Raw genomic sequence first — 24,973 nt, 5'->3', positions numbered from 1 at the left:
TCAGTGTGTAAAGGATATCACCACATGGGCTCAGGAACACTTCAGAAAACCACTGTCAGTAACTACAGTTTGTCGCTACATCTGTAAGCGCAAGTCAAAACTCGACTATGCAAAGCCAAAGCCATTTATCAACAACACCCAGAAACGCCGCCGGCTTCGCTGGGCCCGAGCTCATTTAAGATGGACTGATGTAAAGTGGAAAAGTGTTCTGTGGTCTGACGAGACTACATTTCAAATTGTTTTTGGAAACTGTGGACGCCGTGTCTTCCGGGAACACAGAGGAAAAGAACCATCCGGATTGTTATAGGCACAAAGTTGAAAAGCCAGCATCTGTGATGGTATGGGGGTGTATTAGTGCCCAAGGCATGGGTAACTTACACATCTGTGAAGGCACCATTAATGCTGAAAGGTACATACAAGTTTTGGAGCAACATATGTTGCCATCCAAGCAACGTTTTCATAGACGCCCCTGCTTATTTCAGCAAGACAATGCCAAGCCACGTGTTACAACAGTGTAGCTTCAAAGTAAAAGAGTGCGGGTACTCGACTGGCCTACCTGTAGTCCAGACCTGTCTCCCATTGAAAATGGGTGGCGCATTACGAAGCGTAAAATACCACAACGGAGACCCCGGACTGTTTTTGCACCCAAGTAAATTATATAAATAAACCTTTAGTTGGTCTAAAATTTAGGGTATTTATCCATCAGGTCCTTCACAGCACATCAAAGTCATAAGTCATGGCTTATTTAAAAGGGGTCATAAACAACATCTTTAAGTAGTGTTGCGTCAGACCAGTTCTTCCTCCCAGGGAATCGAAGTTACTGGTCAATCCCAAGTTCTTTCGATGACATATATGCTGAGTAAGAAGGACCACCAAGACAGAATTGGAATATTATCAAGTTTTACTAAAGCTTTAGGAGATCAGCTTAACCAATACATTCATATCGGCTACTCTAGTTGATCTGACACTCAAACGGAAGAGCCAACTTCTTGCACATGAAGAATGACCCCACCTGTCCGGAAAGGAACACGGCCTCATTGTTCTACTACAGATAAGACAAAAGGGAGTATTCCATCTCCTACAGTGCAAGCTTTCAAGGTTAACACACATCGTTTACTTGCGGACATAAGATACATCAAAGTCATAAGTCATGGCTTATTTAAAAGGGGTCATAAACAACATCTTTAAGTAGTGTTGCGTCAGACCAGTTCTTCCTACCAGGGAATCGAAGTTACTGGTCAATCCCAAGTTCTTTCGATGACATATATGCTGAGTAAGAAGGACCACCAAGACAGAATTGGAATATTATCAAGTTTTACTAAAGCTTTAGGAGATCAGCTTAACCAATACATTCATATCGGCTACTCTAGTTGATCTGACACTCAAACAGAAGAGCCAACTTCTTGCACATGAAGAACAATGAGGAACACAGCCTCATTATTCTACTACAGATAAGACAAAAGGGAGTATTCCATCTCCTACAGTGCAAGCCTTCAAGGTAACACACATAGTTTACTTGCGGACATAAGATAAAAAATAGAAAGAGTACAAATGGAAAAACACTAGCTGTTTTAAACATGACTATGAGTACAGAAATAACTCTTAAACATATATGCATTCTCCACAGTAGCCTCAGCGAAGCTTCCAATATAAAACATTTCACAATTCTGCATTTAAATGGTAAATGGGTTATACTTGCATAGCGCTTTTCTACCTTCAAGGTACTCAAAGCGCTTTGACACTATTTCCACATTCACACACACATTCACACACTGATGGCGGGAGCTGCCATGCAAGGCCCTAACCACGACCCATCAGGAGCAAGGGTGAGGTGTCTTGCTCAAGGACACAACGGACGTGAAGGTGGGGATTGAACCAGGAACCCTCAGGTTGAAGGCACGGCCACTCTCCCAACTGCGCCACGCCGTCCCCTATTCACTAGCCGGCTAAGTCAAATTTAACCTACTAATAAGCTAAATTTACCCTCAGTTGACCTAAAATGTACAATATTCGCCCAAGTCACTACTAACATGACTAAAATGTATTCGTTTGTGGCCACAAATCATGTAACAGAACTTCAAAAATCTGTAAAAACAAATGAATCAAAAGTTTGCATTTACTAGCCAGTTGTGTCATATATAAGTTTCAAGTTTATTCACCATACCGTATTACGATTACAACAGTAGTGAATATCCATTTAAGGATGGTGGTAAGTGAAAGGGTCCCCCAGATAAGCTAGAAGAAGCTTTTAGCAGGGGGTCCAGAGGTCAGTATATGCATGGAAGGCTGAAACATGGTGGAAAGCACAAAAATACGATATAATAAACACTAAATAGGAGCACAAAAGCAAGCATACACATACACAGGGCCGGCCCGTGGCATAGGCCGTATAGGCAAATGCTAAGGGCGCCGTCCATCAGGGGGCGCCACGCCAGTGCCACAAATGTTGGAGAAAAAAAAAAAGAAAGTTGGTACTATTATTTCTAAATACAAAAAATAATCCCACGTTAATTAAAATGCAAAGTAAAGCCTATTTAATAGAAATATTATTTGTTACAACATTACACCCCCCCCCCCCCCCCCCTCCCTTCCCGTATCATGACTCTTTTTGGACGTCACCACATCAAAAAATCAACACAAGATGTCGAAACGGCCAAAACTGTCAGGTGCCCAAGGAAGAAAAAAGAGAAAAGAAGAGGAGTAGAAACGAGAAAAGACAGATGTAGCAGGCAGGTAACGTTAGCCTACATGAAATTATTTGTCTGTTACAGAATGTGATAGTAACCTGGCTTTATAGCATTAAGCTAATGTTACATGATTCGTCAATTGCTAATCAATAAATAGCTAGTTCTGTTTTAACGTCGGGTTAATATTGTGGAGGGGGCTAAATTGTTATGGAAAATAATAATGTAACGTTAGGTAATTACTGTACTCCCACCTTACATTCCTCAGGTATTAGATCTTTTAAGCAGGTGTTTTTTGTTTACATTGTTATTGCCTTCTGGTTAGCTAATGTTTGCCCTGCAGGTAATAGTCACTTGTCCACCCCTTTATATATTAGGTATAGTTGTAAGTAAAAAAAAAAAAAGGTCAAAGATAAAGCTATTCGGTTTCTTGTGGGGGGGGGGGGTTGGGCACCTAAAATCTTGCCAAGATTGGTTAGGGCCGGGCCTGCACATACATACATTTATTCATACATAACCTAATAGTAGTGAAGTGAAGTGAAGTGAATTATATTTATATAGCGCTTTTCTGTAGTAACTCAAAGCGCCTTTACATAGTGAAACCCAATAGTAACCTCTCTTTACCTTCAGTTGACCTAATATTGTCTTTTTTTTTGTCACTGTTGTGTTCTTTAGTGTGTCATAATATACTCTCAAATGCCTTGAGAAAAGCTGCTCTCACAAAAAATACATAAAAAGTGTAACTGTATTAGCCGGTTGTGTGACAGTTGCTCGACAAATGAACACAGATAGGATGTGAGGGAAGGTAGCGTGTTCAAAAAAGGCAACAAATCAAAACATAAAGTTGACTTCCACTGTACTTTTGGAGCGCCTCGGAAAGCGGATTAAAGTCATGCAAATTGAGCAATGTATTTATACGATGACGGATGCACAAATTGCTGCCAGGCATCACAAATCTGCTAATGAGTGAGGGATCCGACACACACAGAGACAACAAACACACTCACGCAAGGTTCAGCATGACAGGCAGATGAAACCCACTCAAACCGAGTGTGAAAGCAAGACTTTGCCCCTAATGATATCATTCAGAAAGTGTCTAATGGGGGAGTTTGTGTGTGTTTGGGAAGGATGAGAGAGAGAGGGAGAAAGGCCGACTTACTATGTGAGGAGAGTCTCGGCCCATGGAGATGACCGTCCTGTTCACCGTCCTCAGCAGCTTCTCCATGATGATCTGCACGTGCCACTGGGTGGGACCCTGCACGAATATACAGTACACTTTATATGGCAGTTGCGGAGGTATGAAACACCTAAAATAGTATACTTTCATAATTAAAAGGAATAATCATACAAAATTATTAGAGATGTCCGATAATATCGGACTGCCGATAAACCCTGTTACAAATATGCGCCACACTGTGAACCCACACCAAACAAGAATGACAAACACATTTCGGGAGAACATCCGCACCGTAACACAACATAAACACAACAGAACAAATACCCAGAATCAGCACTAACACAACAGAACAAATACCCAGAACCAGCACTAACTCTTCCGGGACGCTACAATATACACCCCCCCCCCCCCCCCCCACTACAACCTTGCCCACCTCAACCTCCTCATACTCTCTAAGAGAGAGCATGTCCCAAATTCCAAGCTGCTGTTTTGAGGCATGTTAAAAAAAATAATGCACTTTGTGACTTCAATAATAAATATGGCAGTGCCATGTTGGCATTTTTTTTTCCATAACTTGAGTTGATTTATTTTGGAAAACCTTGTTACATTCTTTAATGCATCCAGCGGGGCATCACAACAAAATTAGGCATAATAATGTGTTGATTCCACGACTGTATATATCGGTATCGGTTGATATCGGAATCGGTAATTAAGAGTTGGACAATATCGGAATATCGGCAAAAAAACCATTATCGGACATCTGTCAAAAAAATTATAGTAGTCCTATTAATGTGACATACACAAGATATAATAAAATGTTCTTTCATAACATTTAATTACAGTGGAACCCATTTAAAACGACCAATTCATCAAGTTCCAGTCCACTGTGTTGTTCTTATTACCTGCGCCAGTTGGTTATGCAGGCCTCGAATTTCAACTTTTTAAGGTCAAGGCAAGTGTTGCCTTAAAGGAGGGCTCTTATTTTAGGGCACCGAGGCAAGTTTCACTGCAATAAGGCGCTTTTGGTAGCATCTGGTTGAATTTTTGACCACTCCTCTTGACAAAATTGGTGCAGTTCAGCTAAATGTGTTGGTTTTCTGACATGGACTTGTTTCTTCAGCATTGTCTAGCCTGATTTAGCCATTCCTTTACCACTTTTGACGTGTGTTTAGGGTCATTGTCCTGTTGGAACACCCAACTGTGCCCAAGACCCAACCTCCGAGCTGATGATTTTAGGTTGTCCTGAAGAATTTGGAGGTAATCCTCCTTTTTCACTGTCCCATATACTCTCTGTAAAGCAATAGTTACATTGGCAGCAAAACAGGCCCAGAGCATAATACTACCACCACCATGCTTGACAGTAGGTATGGTGTTCCTGGGATTAAAGGCCTCACCTTTTCTCCTCCAAACATATTGCTGGGTATTGTGGCCAAACAGCTACATTTTTGTTTCATCTGACATCGCATTGACAAAGATAAGACCTTCTGGAGGAAAATTGTGTTAGCTTGCTAGCAAGCTAACATTAGCGTGCTATGTTTTTGAGCTAGCTTTGCAACCGTTTACACCAGCGTCATATAACTTGGTATGTAACACTTGTTAACTTTTGGCATGCTACGATTAGGATGCTAGCATGCTAAAAATGGCATACTATCATTTTCTGCTATATTTCTACACTTTCTTTATCTTCCGCAGCCATACACCTTAGGGCCATATAACTTGGTATGCTAACATTAGCACACATGCCAAGTGTTAGCATTTTGAGTTTGAGTTGATTTCGAACATGCAAGCATACAACATGGTACATTGCAATTTCCAGTTTCTCTTTTCAACATGTTCGAAAAGGAGTAGGAAGAAGCAGCGCTTATTTAATCCTACCCCTTTTCTTTTACATAACAGTTGCTAAAACTTTTGTTCACTTCCTGTTCTCAATTTATTCACAATATACTCCATAAGTAATCACAATAAAAATAAATAAATAAATAATACTCGGTAGGGATGATGTTCGAAACCAATTCTTCCGGTTGTTCGATAAGAAAAGAACCGATTCCATGGACTCGAATCCCTTTTTGAGAACCGGTTCCCACTATAGTAAAGAAAAAGAGTTGATTCTTTATTCAAATCCCTGGGAACGAATCCCAAATGCGCAATGTTATGCCCATTTGATTGTAGACTCTTACTGACACCTTGTGGCGATATGAAAATACTACGCGTCAATAGTTTGGGCACTTCCGGGTTGGCGACGAGAAGTAGACAAGTTGTGTTAGCTCTTACAAGCCTTGGAAAAGATAAGTCTGTAAGTAAACTGTTTAACTTGTTTATGTAACTCAATATTAAGGTGGAAAGTGGTTACATTTATTGAAAAACGATTTTTGTGCACTGTTTCAATGGATGTTTTGAGGACTTAAAATGGCTGCCAGTCATGTATTTCCACCATCGAAATAGTTTCAACACTCAGAAGTATTTGTTTGATGAAAGTACTGTATATTTGTGTGAAGCTAATATTTACATATTGTGTATTACATTTCAGTATGTTAATTGAATCACATAGCTTATACATTTGTCATTGTGTGTATTTCAGTTAAAAAAAAAAAAAAAAACAGTCCAGTGCAAGACAAAAGTAAAGATAGGAAAAGACAAAGCAAGATCAACAACAATAAAGAGCCTAAATTGATTAATCTGCTTTGGAACTTTTATTAGACGTCTTGGATTGTTTGTTATCTGTCTGCCTGTGTGTGTAGTTAGTATGTTCCAATAGCAGCAGAAGTGCACTTTTTGGAGAGCTGTATTATTTTCAGTTTTGTGCCCAAGGGACTGATTTTATTTAACACTATATTATTATGTATACACCTATAGTGATCACAGAGACAGGTTGTTTTTGTGTTACTGTATATATTTGTTTTTCTGAAAAATCCCACTTAATATACTTTGGGTAACAACAGTCAATATTTTTTTTTTTTTTTTTTTTAGGGGGGTAACAGTCAATATTTATTTATTTATTTTATTTTATTCTTATAAAATAAAAGTGAGCTTTTGTTGAACCAAATATTGTGTTTTTTTCCATATACAACAACCTATCTGGATTCGATAAGAGAATCGATAAGGAATCGGTTCGATAAGAGGATTCGATAATGGGCTCGAACTCGATAATTTCTTATCAAACATCATCCCTAATACTCGGTGAAGTAAGTTACATTTCATATTGTGAGATGAGTGAGATTATTTTGAAAAAATTATCTTACACATCAAAAATTTTTAATGTTAGCATTCTAACATTTTAGGCGCATGTAGCTCATTTTGTACGGCTACACCCAAAACTCACGGATTCGGACACTAGGCAGCATCTTACAAGTATGGCGGCCGGCCAGAGGTCCAGGGAACAGATAGAGCGGGCCCATCAAAATTTCCGCGGGAATTTTCTTGTTATTATTGTGAGGCTTTCGATGCTACAGTCAAGGTTAGCTTTTGGCATGTGTTTGCATGCATCTCTTTAGATTGCACAGGACTACCGAAGCAAAAGAGGAGTAACATGACGTCCCAAAAAAGTATAATAAAATGTGTTGTTAGAATAATTATGTATATATTATCACACAACTCTTATGCTTAAGGGCCGTTGCTATAGTTATTGTCAATTGTGCTGAAGTGGTATTTTTCTTTGTCTGTGCAAAGCTGGCAATCCATAAGATTGCAAGCCAGTCTCGTATCAGTGTCTGTGTCCAGGAACTGCCTGCTGACTGCCAAGGCCGAACACCGCCGTGACGCAGACAGAGCAGAGACAAGGCGATATCACCAGCGTCAACACATTTGCATTTCTTGTATAATCAAATATTGTGTCTAACTGGAGTAGGGATGTCCCGATCCGATATTTGGATCGGATCGGCCGCCGATATTTGCAAAAAAAATGCGTATCGGCAAGGCATGGGAAAATGCCGATCCAGATCCAGTTTAAAAAAAAACTCCGGTCCGTGTTTTCCAACGCACCGATTTAAAGAATACATTCCACTTTTCTGCAGCTCCCTAATTTCCGTTCCGCATTTTCCAGCACACCTTCAACACATCCACATGTCTGTGGATTCTCACGCAGTTGCTTTTAGCTGCTGGCATTACACGACAGGCTCTTCTCACTCTTTCCTGTGTCTCCCTCTCACAGACAGACAAGCGCACCTTCTTACACACGTCACATACTGTCACGTCATACGTCACATACTGTCACGTCATACGTCACATACGTATACACCCTCGCGGAGCAGAGAGGTAGCAGCATGGCTAAGCGCAGCCGTGCGAGCAACCTTCCCTCTAAGGTGCACGCCTGTGCAATTGCGCACTGCTCACGCGTCCTCTGCGCACGGCAAATCTATGCCACGCACAAAATCAAATAAAAAAATAAGCGCATAACAATTTTCGACACACGGACACGACAGAGAAAACAGTTTTCGTCATCATTGTTCAAATATTGTAACGTCTGTCGAGACGCTTATCTCCATTCGGTGCCACACGTCCACACCATCAAAATGCCGAGGCAAACATTTCCACATCAACACCGTATGAAAAAAATAGTGATTTTTTTAGTTGTGATTTCCTTCTCTGCATTAAAGTTTAAAAGTAGCATATATTAATGCAGTATGAAGAAGAATGATTTAATGTAGACACAGAATCATCATACTGCTGTGATTATATGCATCAAGTGTTCATTCAAGGCTAAGGCAAAATATCGAGATATATATTGTGTATCGCAATATGGCCTTAAAATATCGCAATATTAAAAAAAGGCCATATCGCCCAGCCCTAGTTTTATGATGCCATTTCTGTTTGTCATGTATAATTTTGTCTATTTTGTGTTTATCCTTGAATAAACAGGTCAGTTTCTTGTTACCAACCATTGTGTATTATTCAAACTCCCCTAATTCAGCTGGCTAGTTGTTATCAAGAGTACTAAAACCCTTTTCAACATGATTCTGACAACTCAGTAGGCTAAATAACTTTAAACTTTAATACATGCTCGGATAGGCCAGTATCGGTCAGTATCGGTATCGGTCAGTATCGGTATCGGATCGGAAGTGCAAAAACAATATCCGTATCGGATCGGAAGTGCAAAAACCTGGATCGGGACATCCCTAAACTGGAGCTGTCGAGAGTACCCCCTTTTCCCTCAGCGACAGCTTCAGTGATGTAACCAGGGACCTCCCAAATAAATAGAGGAAGCACGTAGGCTGGACTTTTAGAACGTAGTTTGGATCTGTAACTGGAATACAGCCCAAAAAACGTGTCTCCTCAATTGACCCAAATTGAACTGTCTCTGCATGATTCCTTGCTTCTCGTTTGTTTAATAGATGTCATCAGTGTTTGATCCTGACAATGGTTAAAACCAGAATGTTCTCCGCTTCTTCCTACTCCTGTTGGAACTGCACAAGCGTAGGCCATTTGCAAAGCCTACGCCACAGGGAGGAAGTGCATACACAGAGTAATTACAGTAAGCGCTGCCACCATACAGTAAACTGCTTGTTTAAGCAGGGGACTCCCAGTGTGCACCAGGTCGCCCGCAGGGAGCGCAATTAAAGGCGGCCGTTTGTTCCTCACCACGTCTTTCCTGTAGAGCACTTCCAGGATGTCGCTGAGCAGCTGGCAGCAAGCCTTGGGCTCCTCTCGCCTCTCCAGGTGGAACTTCAGCTGCTCCGTCATCAGCGGCAGGAGGATCTCGCGGCAATCTGCGGGGACGACGCCGACAAAAAAAAGTCACACGGCGACATATGCTGTTTGGATACAGGCGGGCGGCGCTCGCTAATGGATTTCCTCAAAAGCTCGGGAATTGGAAGGCCTGCGATGCGTTTGCTTATTAGAACATCAAAAATGGGTTTCTTCGCTTTAACACGGATGACTTTGCTTTAAATTTGTGGATGACTAGAACTGTGCGAAAGCTGAGGAAGTGAAAGAGAACCACATGAATATGCTAATTGGCGTCCGGTTTGGCCTATGGGAAGGAAAAGGCTGCCATCGGAGAACACTGAGTGCTTGCTTGGAAAAACTGCATCTGGGTGCCATTTACTGGATGCGTATTCACCCAAAGTAATCTGGGTAATCACACTTGGCAAATGGAAAGACATTTTGTTAGCGTGCAAACCTCCGCCAAGGCAGAATAATCATAATTTGGAGAACAGCCTTTATATCAGTGACGTGCAGTCACTAGAGGGGCCTCACCTGCCATCATGGAAAGAAAAAAAATGTAAAAAGAAAAAAAAAAAAAATTAAATTGTTAAATGTATCCAGTGATTATACTATAAAGTTATTTTCCATTTAACTTAACCAGTTTTAGATTATTTTTATTTAAAATCGCTGAATTTTCACATTTGCCGTTCAAATACTGAGAAGAGACGGTGCGGTGAACAGCAGCCAGTTGAGGCACGTCACTCGATGCCTCAACATGGATTGCGCAATGACTCGGCTAACTGCTGGCCTGCTGTGCAGTGAGACCGTATTGCTATATGAACTATATTATACATTTCCATAGTTTAGTTAGCTGAGGTATATAATGTACAGTGTATTTTGTCAACAACTGTATGTGTGTAATGTATTTCTTGTGCTGAGCGATCATAAAACGGCTGCAAAAGACGCACTGGCTGAGGCTCGCCTCCTGCACCCCCGCTGTAGATTGCAACCCCTGACGGGAGTGTTATATCAACTAAAGCCCACACTTAAACTTTCCACGTGCAAGATTGAATCTATTTAAAAAAGTTATTTCATAAGAAGCCAAAAAGTGCAAAAACAATAATGTTCGTGTTGGAGGAGTTGTGAATGACTGCAGGGCCACAACATTAGGTACACCTGCAGTCTGCAGGTGTAACAAATTCACAACTCCTCCAACACGAACATTATTGTTTTTGCATTTTTTGGCTTCTTATTAAATAACTTTTGTAACCTATTTTTATGGGCTTTCCTCTTTGTGATGTTAAGTTCCTGTTATGCGCTGTTATACAGTATATGCCTTGAGCTCTTATTTTGAAGGCGCCAAGAGCGGAAGTGATGACATGTTGTAGTGGAGCGGAGATTTTTGAAAGAAGGTAAATAAAGTGGTCCTTGTGTAAACTGGAGCCTCCGTGTTTGTTATTTTGTAGTTTCATACAGTATAGGCGACATTTATAAACCCTCGGTTACACTTTTTTAAATAGATTCAATCTTGCACGTGGAAAGTTGAAGTGAGGGCTTTAGTTGATATAACACTCCCATCAGGGGGTTCATTAATCCAGCACAACAGCGGCGCATTTATAAGTAAAGGTAAGACCATAATAAAGTTTTTTTATTAAATGTGCTTTTTTGTGTGCTACAGTTTGTATGTGTAAAGTTAAAGTTAAGTTAAAGTACCAATGATTGTCACACACACACTAGGTGTGGTGAAATTTGTCCTCTGCATTTGACCCATCCCCTTGTTAACGCCCTGGGAGGTGAGGGGAGCAGTGGGCAGCAGCTGCGCCGCGCCCGGGAATCATTTTTGGTGATTTAACCCCCAATTCCAACCCTTGATGCTGAGTGCCAAGCAGGGAAGAATGCTGGTATGAGCTTTTAAACATAACCCGTTAACTGCTGCCAATCAAATGGTGAATAAGATACTCTTTAGGGTTCATATGTTTGTAAATCTGACTGTGATGAAGTCAGTGCCTCACCAGCCATCAACCTCACCGCACGTCACTGCTTTATATAGTTACTTACATTTTGTCTTCAAAATGAGTCCTCAAATACGGTGTTAGCTTTCACTGTTATGCTGATGACAGCCAACTCTACATGCCCCTAAAGCTGACCAACACGCCGGATTGTAGTCAGCTGGAGGCGTGTCTTAATGAAATTAAGCAATGGATGTCCGCTAACTTCTTGCAACTCAACGCCAAGAAAACGGAAATGTTGATTATCGGTCCTAATAGACACCAACATTTATTTAATAATACCACCTTAACATTTGACAACCAAACAATTACGCAAGGCGACTCGGTAAAGAATCTGGGTATTATCTTCGACCCAACTCTCTCGTTTGAGTCACACATTAAGAGTGTTACTAAAACGGCCTTCTTTCATCTCCGTAATATCGCTAAAATTCGTTCTATTTTATCCACTAACGACGCTGAGATCATTATTCATGCGTTCGTTACGTCTCGTCTTGATTACTGTAACGTATTATTTTCGGGTCTCCCTATGTCTAGCATTAAAAGATTACAGTTGGTACAAAATGCGGCTGCTAGACTTTTGACAAGAACAAGAAAATTTTCAGGCATGTGATTTGACCACAATGAAAAAGACTGAAAAAAATTCCGGGGGTCTGGGGGACGAAAGCTCCTGGTTTTTCACATGCTAAAATTAACAAAGACAGCACCATTTGATAATTGTAAAATACATAACCACTAATAACAATTCACAGTTTTAATGTATATGCCTAATTGCCTACAAGTTTAGTTATAAATATAACAAAATACCAAATGTAAACATTTCATTCTTTTCGCCAAAATAGGATATTTAGGGGCGGGGGGTGTAGCGGGGGTGCATATTGTAACGTCCCGGAAGAGTCAGGGCTGCATGAGATTCTGGGTATTTGTTCTGTTGTGTTTATGTTGTGTTACGGTGCGGATGTTCTCCCAAAATGTGTTTGTCATTCTTGTTTGGTGTAGCGTATATTTCTAACAATGTTAAAGTTGCTTATACGGCCACTCTCAGTGTAAACTGTATCGCTGTTGATGAAGTATGCGTTGCATTTACGTGTGTGTGCGTACAGAAGCCGCTCATATCTTGTGACTGGGCGGACACGCTGTTAGAAGGGACGTCAGCTCGTAGAGGACGTTAAAAGCAGTGCCTGTAAGGCACGCCCCCAAGACTGTGGAATACGAGAAATAATGACCGATGAACACCTTCGTTCGATAATGAGGGTTGCCTCAGCTCAAAGCCTGAGCCCCGACATTAATGAACTAGCATCCAAGAAAAGATGGCAGGTATCTGGCTTGGGCACATCAGATTAGATCAGTGTGTTGCAAACTGAGCCGTTTAAAGTCCTGAATGGTTGGTTTATTCATTATTTTATTTTCAAATTTATTAGCCTGTGGAAAAAGTTAATGTTGATATTTACCTCAGAAGGCTGCAAATAGAAAAGAGGCATTCAATTATTATTTAAATTGTGTTTGATATGCCATTGATATTTTTTCATTATTGTTATTATTATTTGAAACTAGATTTTGCATGTCACTATAAAGTTATACAAGCCTTGCTTGTTCAATATTTAATGCAAAACTTGTTTGGGTCCCTATTAAAAGGTTAATTTGTTCAACCTTGTTCAACCTAATTTGTTCAGTTTTAAATTTTGGCCCACTCTGTATTTGAGTTTGACACCCCTGGTTTACACAGTCACCTTTAGGGGACCTCTGACGGTATGGGGACAAAAAAACAGGTCCCCTAAAGGGAAACCTTTTTAAATGATGGTCAGATCCATTCTGAAGATGCCGAAGTGATTTTTAAGCTTTGGCCCATAAAACATGTTTACTGAAACGTAAACATGTTTAAAGGGGAACATTATCACAATTTCAGAATTGTTAAAACCATTAAAAATCAGTTCCCAGTGGCTTATTATATTTTTCGAAGTTTTTTTCAAAATTTTACCCATAACGCAATATCCCTAAAAAAAGCTTCAAAGTGCCTGATTTTAACCACCCGTCCATTTTCCTGTGACGTCACATAGTGAAGCCAACACAAACAAACATGGCGAATAGAACAGCAAGCTATAGCGACATTAGCTCGGATTCAGACTCGAATTTCGATTCAACAGATTACGCATGTATTGAAACGGATGGTTGTAGTGTGGAGGCAGGTAGCGAAAACGAAATTGAAGAAGAAACTGAAGCTATTGAGCCATATCGGTTTGAACCGTATGCAAGCGAAACCGACGAAAACGACACGACAGCCAGCGACACGGGAGAAAGCGAGGACGAATTCGGCGATCGCCTTCTAACCAACGATTGGTATGTGTTTGTTTGGCATTAAAGGAGACTAACAACTATGAACTAGGTTTACAGCATATGAAATACATTTGGCAACAACATGCACTTTGAGAGTGCAGACAGCCCAATTTTCATCAATTAATATATTCTGTAGACATACCCTCATCCGCGCTCTTTTCCTGAAAGCTGATCTGTCCAGTTTTGGAGTTGATGTCAGCAGGCCAGGGAAGCTAGGCTCGATAGGGGGTTTAGCTCGCTCGTCTGCGGGAACAAACTGCCGCCATTGCTTGCCGTGCTACCGAGGTCCTTTGTCCCTAAATTGCTCACACACTCCGGCAGATTCAATGGGGGTCTGGCGGAAGATTTCTTTGACTTCGTTGGAAATGCATCTGCTTTGAGTGTCGCAGGATATCCACACATTCTTGCCATCTCTGTCGTAGCATAGCTTTCGTCGGTAAAGTGTGCGGAACAAACGTCCAATTTCTTGCCACATTTGCATCTTTGGGCCACTGGTGCAACTTGAATCCGTCCCTGTTCGTGTTGTTACACCCTCCGACAACACACCGACGAGGCATGATGTCTCCAAGGTACGGAAAACAGTGGAAAAAACGGAAAATAACAGAGCTGATTTGACTCGGTGTTTGAAAAAATGGCGGATTGCTTCCCGATGTGACGCCACGTTGTGACGTCATCGCTCCGAGAGCGAATAATAGAAAGGCGTTTAATTCGCCAAAATTCACCCATTTAGAGTTCGGAAATCGGTTAAAAAAATATATGGTCTTTTTTCTGCAACATCAAGGTATATATTGACGCTTACATAGGTCTGGTGATAATGTTCCCCTTTAACATCTCTAATTTGAACTTTTCTTTTTTTTTTTTTTTTTTTAAATGGTCTTCAGTAGTCACGTACAAATTTGTGTGAATTATGCAAAATTATTTCAATTTGGTCCCCATGAACCATATGAACTCTTTTTCCCCAGGGTCCCCAGTAAGAATGATCAGCACATTACTTCATCAATCCAGAGATTTAAAGACGTGTATGAGCTAACTGGGCAGTGGACATTTTACCTCATTTTTTTAATGCCTCCACAACCTGTGGAAACGGTGGTCCCCACAAGTGATGATCAAAAACTTGGTCCCCATTCCAAATGATAACCAGTATGTATTGTGTGTGTGTGAGTGTGTGTGTATTCTCACCATGATGGGTAAACAGATCGCTGTGGACAATGTCTATCAGACAGTCCAGCTTCTGCTTCATCAGGCGACCCTGAGGAACCTTCAGGATGAACTCTGTGAACAGCTTGCTGTGGAGGTAAGACACAAACAGAAGGTCAACCTCATCAGGCGTCAGGAGCTGCTCGACAAGCAATCATCCAGATGTTCAGTAAGGTAGTAACCAACCAAGCCGGAGTCTACTCGGGGATCAATAAGGTTGCTCGCTAACCTATCAAACTGATTGTCTTGTTACTGCTGGAGCAGCAAGTGACCTTTAGGTCCTTGGAAGTGAAGGAAAAGCCATTTGTGGTTCTCTGAGCACCGCCGTGAGATTGCTGGGTTGCAACCATAAGACCTGGAGGCACTTCAGGTTTTACTTGGGGGCCGGGGGCCGTGGGGGGTGAGGCATTCAATAACTTCACATAATATTGGAAAGGTTTACAAGAGAATATACAGGCCAGACATCATCAAGAAATATTTTTAAAGTGATGGAGTGGATCGATACACTCTTAAAGGCCTACTGAAACCCACTACTAATAATGCGGTGCGCCTTATATATGAACAAAGTTTTAAAATAGGCCATTCACTGAAGGTGCGCCTTATAATCCGGTGTGCCTTATAGTGCGGAAAATGCGGTATATATAATTATTTTGATGGTGGTTCGTGCGGTCAAACTAGACATTTTAGCAGGGTAATGCCAACGTTCTGTCCCGACTCCCGACGAAAATACAGGTAAAAGCCAGTAAATTAGAATATTTTGAAAAACTTGATTTATTTCAGTAATTGCATTCAAAAGGTGTAACTTGTACATTATATTTATTCATTGCACACAGACTGATGCATTCAAATGTTTATTTCATTTAATTTTGATGATTTGAAGTGGCAACAAATGAAAATCCAAAATTCCGTGTGTCACAAAATTAGAATATTACTTAAGGCTAATACAAAAAAGGGATTTTTAGAAATGTTGGCCAACTGAAAAGTATGAAAATGAAAAATATGAGCATGTACAATACTCAATACTTGGTTGGAGCTCCTTTTGCCTCAATTACTGCGTTAATGCGGCGTGGCATGGAGTCGATGAGTTTCTGGCACTGCTCAGGTGTTATGAGAGCCCAGGTTGCTCTGATAGTGGCCTTCAACTCTTCTGCGTTTTTGGGTCTGGCATTCTGCATCTTCCTTTTCACAATACCCCACAGATTTTCTATGGGGCTAAGGTCAGGGGAGTTGGCGGGCCAATTTAGAACAGAAATACCATGGTCCGTAAACCAGGCACGGGTAGATTTTGCGCTGTGTGCAGGCGCCAAGTCCTGTTGGAACTTGAAATCTCCATCTCCATAGAGCAGGTCAGCAGCAGGAAGCATGAAGTGCTCTAAAACTTGCTGGTAGACGGCTGCGTTGACCCTGGATCTCAGGAAACAGAGTGGACCGACACCAGCAGATGACATGGCACCCCAAACCATCACTGATGGTGGAAACTTTACACTAGACTTCAGGCAACGTGGATCCTGTGCCTCTCCTGTCTTCCTCCAGACTCTGGGACCTCGATTTCCAAAGGAAATGCAAAATTTGCATGGTTGGGTGATGGTTTGGGGTGCCATGTCATCTGCTGGTGTCGGTCCACTCTGTTTCCTGAGATCCAGGGTCAACGCAGCCGTCTACCAGCAAGTTTTAGAGCACTTCATGCTTCCTGCTGCGCCTCGGAAGAGTTAGTGCTGGTTCTGGGTATTTGTTCTGTTGTGTTAGTGCTGATTCTGGGTATTTGTTCTGTTGTGTTTATGTTGTGTTACGGTGCGGATGTTCTCCCGAAATGTGTTTGTCATTCTTGTTTGGTGTGGGTTCACAGTGTGGCGCATATTTGTAACAGTGTTTAAGTTGTTTATATGGCCACCCTCAGTGTGACCTGTATGGCTGTTGACCAAGTATGCATTGCATTCACTTTTGTGTGTGAAAAGCCGTAGATATTATGTGATTGGGCCGGCACGCAAAGGCAGTGCCTTTAAGGTTTATTGCCGCTCTGTACTTCTCACTACGTCCGTGTACCACTCCGTACAGCGGCGTTTTAGTCATGAGTTTTACTTTTTGAAACCGATACCGATAATTTCCGATATTACATTTTAAAGCATTTATCGGCCGATAATATCGGCAGTCCGATATTATCGGACATCCCTAGTTGTCAACTGTCCATTCAGTCTGTGAGCTGTGGGTTAAAGTACTTCCTTCCCATCTTCAGTATCGAAAAATAATGTATATTGAATATGTTTGGAAATATGTATTGAAAAGACGTATTTTTGTTTATATTTTTGTGCTCTTAATTAGATGACAATGGCATATTGTAATTAATTATTATTATATTTCAAATATATTATACACATTAATAGAAATAAAGTGATCCTAACACTGATTTTGAAAATGTTTTGGAAAACTACAAATGTTTCAGTTTGATGTAAAAACATTATAATTTTTTACTTTCAATTATTTCAATAGGTGATCCATGAATATTTAAAGTATGATTACTGTACGTCCCTCAAGGAAGTGTTGTTGTCACTGACGTGGACTAATTATCACATTTAAATACAAAACCCAAAGTTGGCACGTTGTGTAAATGGTAAATAAAAACAGAATACAATGATTTGCAAATCCTTTTCAACTTATATTCAATTGAATAGACTGCATATACAAGATATTTAATGTTCAAACTGGGAAACTTCATTTTTATTTGCAAATAATCATTAACTTAGAATTTGATGGCAGCTACACATTGCAAAGATGTTGGCACAGGGGCATTTTTACCACTGTGTTACATGGCCTTTCCTTTTAACAACACTCCGTAAACGTTTGGGAACTGAGGAGACCACGCTGTTGTAACACGTGCAGAATGTGGCTTGGTATTGTCTTGCTGAAATAAGCAGGGGCGTCCATGAAAAAGCCGTTGCTTGGATGGCAACATATGTTGCTCCAAAACCTGTATGTACCTTTCAGCATTAATGGTGCCTTCACAGATGTGTAAGTTACACATGCCTTGGGCACTAATTAACCCCCATACCATCACAGATGGTATGGGGGTTAATTAGAAGACAAGATTTCCACTGATTTGTGCTGGTTTTTTTTTGTTTTTGTTTTTGTTTTTTTACATCAAGCTGTATGAGACAAAAATTTGGGGTCAGGTACTGTGACCACAGCTTTAGTGAACGTTCCTCCAGGTTTGCCGCAACTAAGAGCAGGCTGATTGTAAAGTCAATAAAGCAGAGTCAGAGAATACCCACTAAATAAAGCCAGCGCATAAAGTAAGTGTGGGCGTTGCGAGGCCTTCAGCTTCAGTGGGTTCACTCTAGAGCAAAGCTGTCTTCCAAACGGCGCCTTTTGAAGGAGCCTCGACTGCTGACGTACATTTCCCCTTGTTAAGCGGTTCACACGTCAACACCACTGACATCAAACTGTGCGCGTCCGAGCCTAAAAAAAGCATATGTCCACTCACGCACACACACACACATATATATATCTATAAAAATATAGAATGACACTTAAATGAGCGGCAGGATGCTCGTTATGTTGCAGCGCGGTGGATGAAAGAGGAGAAAAAGGTGCTGGCAGGAAATGAAAGTGGCCTCCTTAGCCGACGAGGCTTCAATTTAGTAGTCTCCAGCTCAGTCGTGCGGGCCAGGTTTGGAGTTAACAACGGGAGCAGCTGATGCCACTTTGGCTTGGCTGGCAAACAAAACAAAAAAAAGCTGTGATTTGTCGTTAAGGGGTGGGTGGCGCCGCTGTTTGTACATTGTCAGGTGGGGCTCCTGTCATAATCTTTATATAGATGTATATAAATATGACAAAACCTCAGTCAGCCTGTTTACATCCTGTCGGAGGCAGATATTTACATATATCCGAATTTAAGTGTTACTTCTTTTATTTCATAATCATATTACAAAACAGCTAGTGTTTTTCTTCCAATTGTGGTCTTTTGGTTGTCTGCAAAACTGTGTGCTTAACCTTGAGTGAGGAATGTTAGAAAGAGAGATAATGGGCATGTGTTTTGGCTGGAGAGCCATGACTGCCAGGGTGGGAGGAAGAGAGACTTAAGAGGGGAGAGGGTTTGTCGGGGGGGGCAGACCATCTTGGCGGCGCGATTGAATGTTCTATGCTGGACTGGTCTCAATGTATATGCAAAGCTTTGCAAATATATTACAAAATACCTATTCTGTCTCTGGTGGTTCTTCTACTCAGCTTTAAGTGTCGTAAAGAGCTTGGGAGCGAGCGACCAGAAACTTGGATTCCCTGGGAGGAGCAACTGGTCAAACGCAACAATCCCTACAAATGTATCAAAACCAGAACAGATGTGACCCAACAATGAAAGACTGATAGGTTTTTTGTATACCGTCTCGGTTATCGTGTGGCCAAACATTGCGCAAAACAAACTACCGGTTGTCCGTTTGAACACGTGCCTAACAAAGAATCCAAATGGTTGCGGACTTCGTCTCTGTGCTTTTTTTCCGTACGACTGCAGAATAATACACCGTGGGGCCCAAGAAAGTAGCGAGTGCCAGCACTTTGATGAAGAAGGTAAGAAACACTACCGAATTCCAGAAAGAACTCGAACCAAAGTAAAAAATTGGCATCCGTGAGACTCTCCCCAGCAAGAATTCTGGGCTTCACAATCCAATTTTTGTGGGGCCCTTGGAGAGGTCCTAACTTCTACCCACTACACCAGGGGTCGGCAACCTTTACCAGTCAAAGAGCCATTTTGACCAGTTTCACAAATTATAGAAAACAATGGGAGCCGCAAAAATTTTTGAAATTTTAAATGAAATAATACTGTATACAAAGTTTTTTTTTTTGCTTTGAACAAAACCAAACCCCGCCCACCTCAACCAACGCACAGAGGGAGGGGGGAGGGGGGGTAGCAGGGGTGTATAATGTAGCCCGGAAGAGTCAGGGCTGCATGGGATTCTGGGTGTTTGTTCTGTTGTGTTTATGTTGTGTTAAGGTGCAGATGTTCTCCCGAAATGTGTTTGTCATTCTTGTTTGGTTTTGGTTCAGTTGGGCTGGCACGCTGTTAATACAGATTGTAGAGGGCGCCAAATGTTGTACCATCATGGCACGCCCTTATTATAGCTGTAAGGGTGAAAATCGGTGAATTTTAATCCCGGGAGTTTTCTGCGAGAGGCACTGCAATCCGGAAGTCTCACGGGTAAATTGGGGGGTTCAGCAAGTAAACTGCTGAGCCGCATCAGAGTGATCAAAGAGCCGCATGCGGCTCCGGAGCCGCGGGTTGCCGACCCCTGCACTACACAGTACCACTGGGTTTCCCCTCCCATTTCCCCTCTTTGCTATTCGCCAACAAGAGTCTTCATGAAGGTAAAATTGATGTTAAAATGTTCATTTATCCAATTTGCGCCTCATTCATACAGTGTTTTCTGCATGTAAAACTATTATTAGTCGGGATGTGAGTCTTACAACAACTCACAATTGATTAAATTCCGGTTCTTGATCACAGAGAGAGGTAACTAGCTTATGCTGCTAAATTGACATACGAATCCGGTGAGTTGCTGCATCGCCTCTGAGCTGGTGAAAGTTAATTCTAGGTCAATTATTTTGACTCAGGGCCAAATTGAGTGGGGGCCGGTATATCTATTTTTTGGAACACTAATACAAAACCTCACAATAATGTCTGATTGAAAGCTAAAAACGTTATGACAGACCGCCTTAAAAAACGGAATTGAATTGAATTTTTTTTTTACTTAATGAGACACCCAGAATGTACATGAAAATAAAGAATGTGGGATTTACAATATTAACTATGAAGGATAAAACACTGAATATTGACAATATATGACGTCACACCCCGTCTCGATTAACATGTTGTACAATCAAGCGAAACGCAACAAAAATGCAACACACACAGCGAAATATGAACGCAAAGGGTAAAAAAAAACCCCACCTCCAATCTGATAAATGTGACATATCACTAAGCTTTAGAACTTTGTTGTAAAAATCTCCTTCAGCGTCTGTCCCTGACACCCGCATTTCAGGCTGGATGCTCTGGAAACACTCTGTGGAAACGCTCCCCACCCACACTGCTTGGTGCCTTGTCTGAGCTTCTGTGACGTAGATTACTATAGTAACTAATTAGATTAGCATAGAAACTCGTATATCATGCAAAAGCGCAGATTCCAACCATTGAAATACTTTGTATAGTTCAAGACGTACGGTAATTTGAAAACATCATAATGGCAGCTACAGTTTCTATCTTAAAGATCTAAAAATATTATTTGGGAATGTCCTGCGGGCCAGATTGAAAATCTTAACGGGGCTTAATCTGCCCAGGTCTGTTCCAGATTATAAATCATGCATCTCACCTGGATAGTAGAAGGTTGTGTCCATAAACCAAGCAGATGAAATTCAACTTAGACCCGAAGATGGCGAGAAAGACACGAAAAGACGCTAGTTTGCGGCACTTTGTGAGGATTATGATTAATTTTTCATCTAAATGGGAAGATATAAACATCCCGTCAGTCGGCACCCGAGTGAGAGCAGACATTGTACAGTAAGTAAGTGTTTTATTATGTTTATAGTTTGTCAGCACTTAGCAATACTGCTATAGATATATAAAGCTGGATATGTTTATCACACAGCTTGTAAAACTTGTAGCTCATCCTTCAGGCTAAAAAATATAAGGTTCTGGATCATTTGTCGCAAAGTAATCTTTGTTGTCTCTTATGACGTCTGTCATGATTAGTAGTAGTGTCTTTGTGAAATTAATACGCCGCCGTATGCTTAAAATTAGCAAAAAAATTAAATATGAATTGTTATTATAAATGTGCCTGTTACTGAATTATATATTTACAGTATTTTTTGGACTATAAGTCGCAGTTTTTTTTCATAGTTTGGCCAGGGGTGCGACTTATACTCAGGAGCGACTTATGTGTGAAATTATTAACACATTAGCGTAAAATATCAAATAATATTATTTATCTCATTCACGTAAGAGACTAGACGTATAAGATTTCATGGGATTTAGCGATTAGGAGTGACAGATTGTTTGGTAAACGTATAGCATGTTCTATATGTTATAGTTATTTGAATGACTCTTACCATAATATGTTACGTTAACATACCAGTTGGTTATTTATGCCTCATATAACGTACACTTATTCAGCCTGTTGTTCACTATTCTTTATTCATTTTAAATTGCCTTTCAAGTGTCTATTCTTGGTGTTTGGTTTTATCAAATACATTTCCCCAAAAAATGCGACTTATACTCCAGTGCGACTTCTATGTTTTTTTTCCTTCTTTATTATGCATTTTCAGCAGGTGAGACTTATACTCCGAAAAATACAGTATATATATATACATACTTACAAAATGTAAATCGATGATGGAAGCTCTTAAACGATGATGGAAGCTCTTAGATGTTTTTCGGAATAAAGCAACGGCCATTGGTTCTATTGTTAGATGACTTTTGCTAGCGTTTATTTACGAGGTAGAATGCATAAAAAAGAAAAACGTGTTCTTGTCTTACATAGGGATTGTGAATAATAGGCACAATTCCAAAAAAAACCTTTAACGCGTTAACTTTGACAGCCCTGATTTTAGGTGAAATTAAATTGACCTTCTCTTAACTTTCATATATACCGGCCAAAATTCACAAAGTTGTGTTATCCATGAATGGATCAAAAAAAAAGTCGTGGTTGAATCAGATTTATGGGTCTTTTTCCATCATGCTGTTCACATTTTGACATGATGAGACCAAGACAAGCCCTAACAACTGCTGACATTGCCTCGTTATTTGGAGGCTTCAAACGGGATGTTCTCACAGCAAAGTGGCCACTGAGCTCAGAATGTTTCAGAGTGTCATCAGCAGGTTGCCATACAGATACAAAGAAACTAGAAGAGTTACAGAGCAGCATACTACATGCTCATCTGTGAAATTACAATCTTGCCATGAAGCCCCTTATTAGAAGTTGTGCCATTGGGACTGACAATTTTAACTGTTGGACATGTGCATTCAAAAGTTGAGAAAGTCAAATTAAGTTCACCTGTAAAAGGGTACCGCATACCGTATTTCCCGGAATATAAGGCGCACTTAAAATCTTTTTTTTTTCTCAAAACTCGACAGTGCGCCTTGTAACCCGGTGCACCAAATGTACGGAATAATTCTGCTTTTGCTTACTGACCTCGAAGCAATTTTATTTGGTACATGGTGTAATGATAAGTGTGACCAGTAGATGGCAGTCAAACATAAGAGATATGTGTAGACTGCAATATGACTCAAGTAAACACCAACATTTTATATGTTCCATTGAAAATATAGAACTTTACACACGGCGCTCAAAAATCTATCAGTATGTTTTAGTACGACTTTGGTAAGCTATGAAGCCGCACCGCTTGATGGATTGTCGGCGTATTAAACATACGAGTATTATTATGGTGTGTGTATAAGGTAAGACATTATCTGGCGTTTAGTTTCGCAATATTACGCAAAAGCAACTTTTCTTACCTTCTGGTACCTGCTGATCTGTATTTGGGATCTGCATAAATCCTAAAAAAAACTGCGCGCTTCCGCCTTTGTAGTCCTTGTAGTAGTCGATAAGGTTCTTCTTTTTCCTCTATCTTGTTATGGGACATTCATCCTCCACTGTTGCCATTTCTAATATAAAATAGTGTAAAGTTCTTACTTATATCTGTCAGTAAACTCGCCATGAAAGTGCTAAAACATACCGGTGTAGTGAGTTTACATTATTCACCCAAGGAACTTTAGTTATTAGAGAGTTCCGGTCGGACGGTTTTTCACGGGACACTTGTTTTTGTTTCCAAATGAGGAGATGCTGCTCCGTTATTCCATCCATCCATTTTCTACCGATTGTCCCTTGATTTAAGTAAAGTCTGAATGTCATTAAAACAGTTAGCTCCATCTTTTGACACTTCTTCCACTTCCGTCCTTGCACGCTACACCGCTACAACAAAGATGACGGGGAGAAGACGCTGTCGAAGGTGAGCTACGTAAATAAGACCGCCCACAAAACAGCGCATCCTGAAGAGACTGTCAGAAAGTGGCTTGAAGATAATCTGTAAAACATAATCTATGCAACATGTTGACCAAATAACCACCGTTATATGTTATGTAGACCACAAGGAAGTCTTTTAAATTTAGAAAAAAAATATGACTCCTTTAATGCACCCTATAAGATGGTGCGTCTTATATATGAAAAAAGATCGAAAATATACCATTCATTGGCAGTGCGCCTTATAATCCGGTGCGCCCTATGGTCCGGAAAATACAGGTATTTTTGCAGCAATCTGAAATCCCACCCTTAATGCATACTTGCCAACCCTACCGGATTTTCCGGGAGACTCCCGAAATTCAGCGCCTCTCCCGAAAACCTCCCGGGACACATTTTCTCCCGAAAATCTCCCGAAATTCAGGCGGAGCTGGAAGCCACGCCCCCTCCAGCTCCATGCGGACCTGAGTGACGTCAGGCAACACCACGTAAATCGTTGGCCAACCAAAAAGTAACCCCAGTACGCTATAGCCAACATTCACCAGGAGATGGCAACAGACAAACATAGATCACTATTACATTCCTCCCCTTTTAGAAATGTATAGAAGTTACTCAAAATAAATAAACAACCCAACCAAAAAATGCAGCAGCTCAATTAAAAAACTGTACTCAAGCCACATTCTTTTTTTTTTTTTTTTAGTACTGAACTCTTAACCCTCATTTGTAAAAAATAACATGCTTATTATACAAACAGTATTTGTACACCTTTAACACAGATTTTTATACTGTCTTCAGAGATTCAGTTTTTTTGGTGGTACTCGAAACCTTTCTGGGTACCTGCGAAAGGGTGTTCAGCATGGTTGGAAAAATAGTGACAGAGAATAGAACAAGAATGGACAATTCAACCCTTAACTCAACAATGAGTAGATTAGTGTTATG

The 24,973-nt window shown here is 40.7% G+C and overlaps 1 protein-coding gene across 1 annotated transcript in view; it reads right to left on the bottom strand.

The window, feature by feature from the left end:
• The window catches only part of dock1 (dedicator of cytokinesis 1), a 533,069-nt gene that overhangs the window by 339,610 nt on the left and 168,486 nt on the right, over positions 1–24,973 (bottom strand). Inside the window, exons 25-27 of the mRNA XM_061931733.1 lie at positions 15,021–15,127; positions 9,436–9,563; positions 3,844–3,939 (exon numbers count right to left, since the gene is read on the bottom strand). Of these exons, the coding sequence (XP_061787717.1) occupies positions 3,844–3,939; positions 9,436–9,563; positions 15,021–15,127 (331 nt within the window). The remainder of the gene's footprint in view (positions 1–3,843; positions 3,940–9,435; positions 9,564–15,020; positions 15,128–24,973) is intronic.

Source organism: Nerophis lumbriciformis, linkage group LG39 (assembly GCF_033978685.3).
Source record: "Nerophis lumbriciformis linkage group LG39, RoL_Nlum_v2.1, whole genome shotgun sequence".
NCBI classification, from domain to species: Eukaryota; Metazoa; Chordata; class Actinopteri; order Syngnathiformes; family Syngnathidae; genus Nerophis; species Nerophis lumbriciformis.
This window is presented reverse-complemented; position numbering and strand designations above follow the sequence as displayed.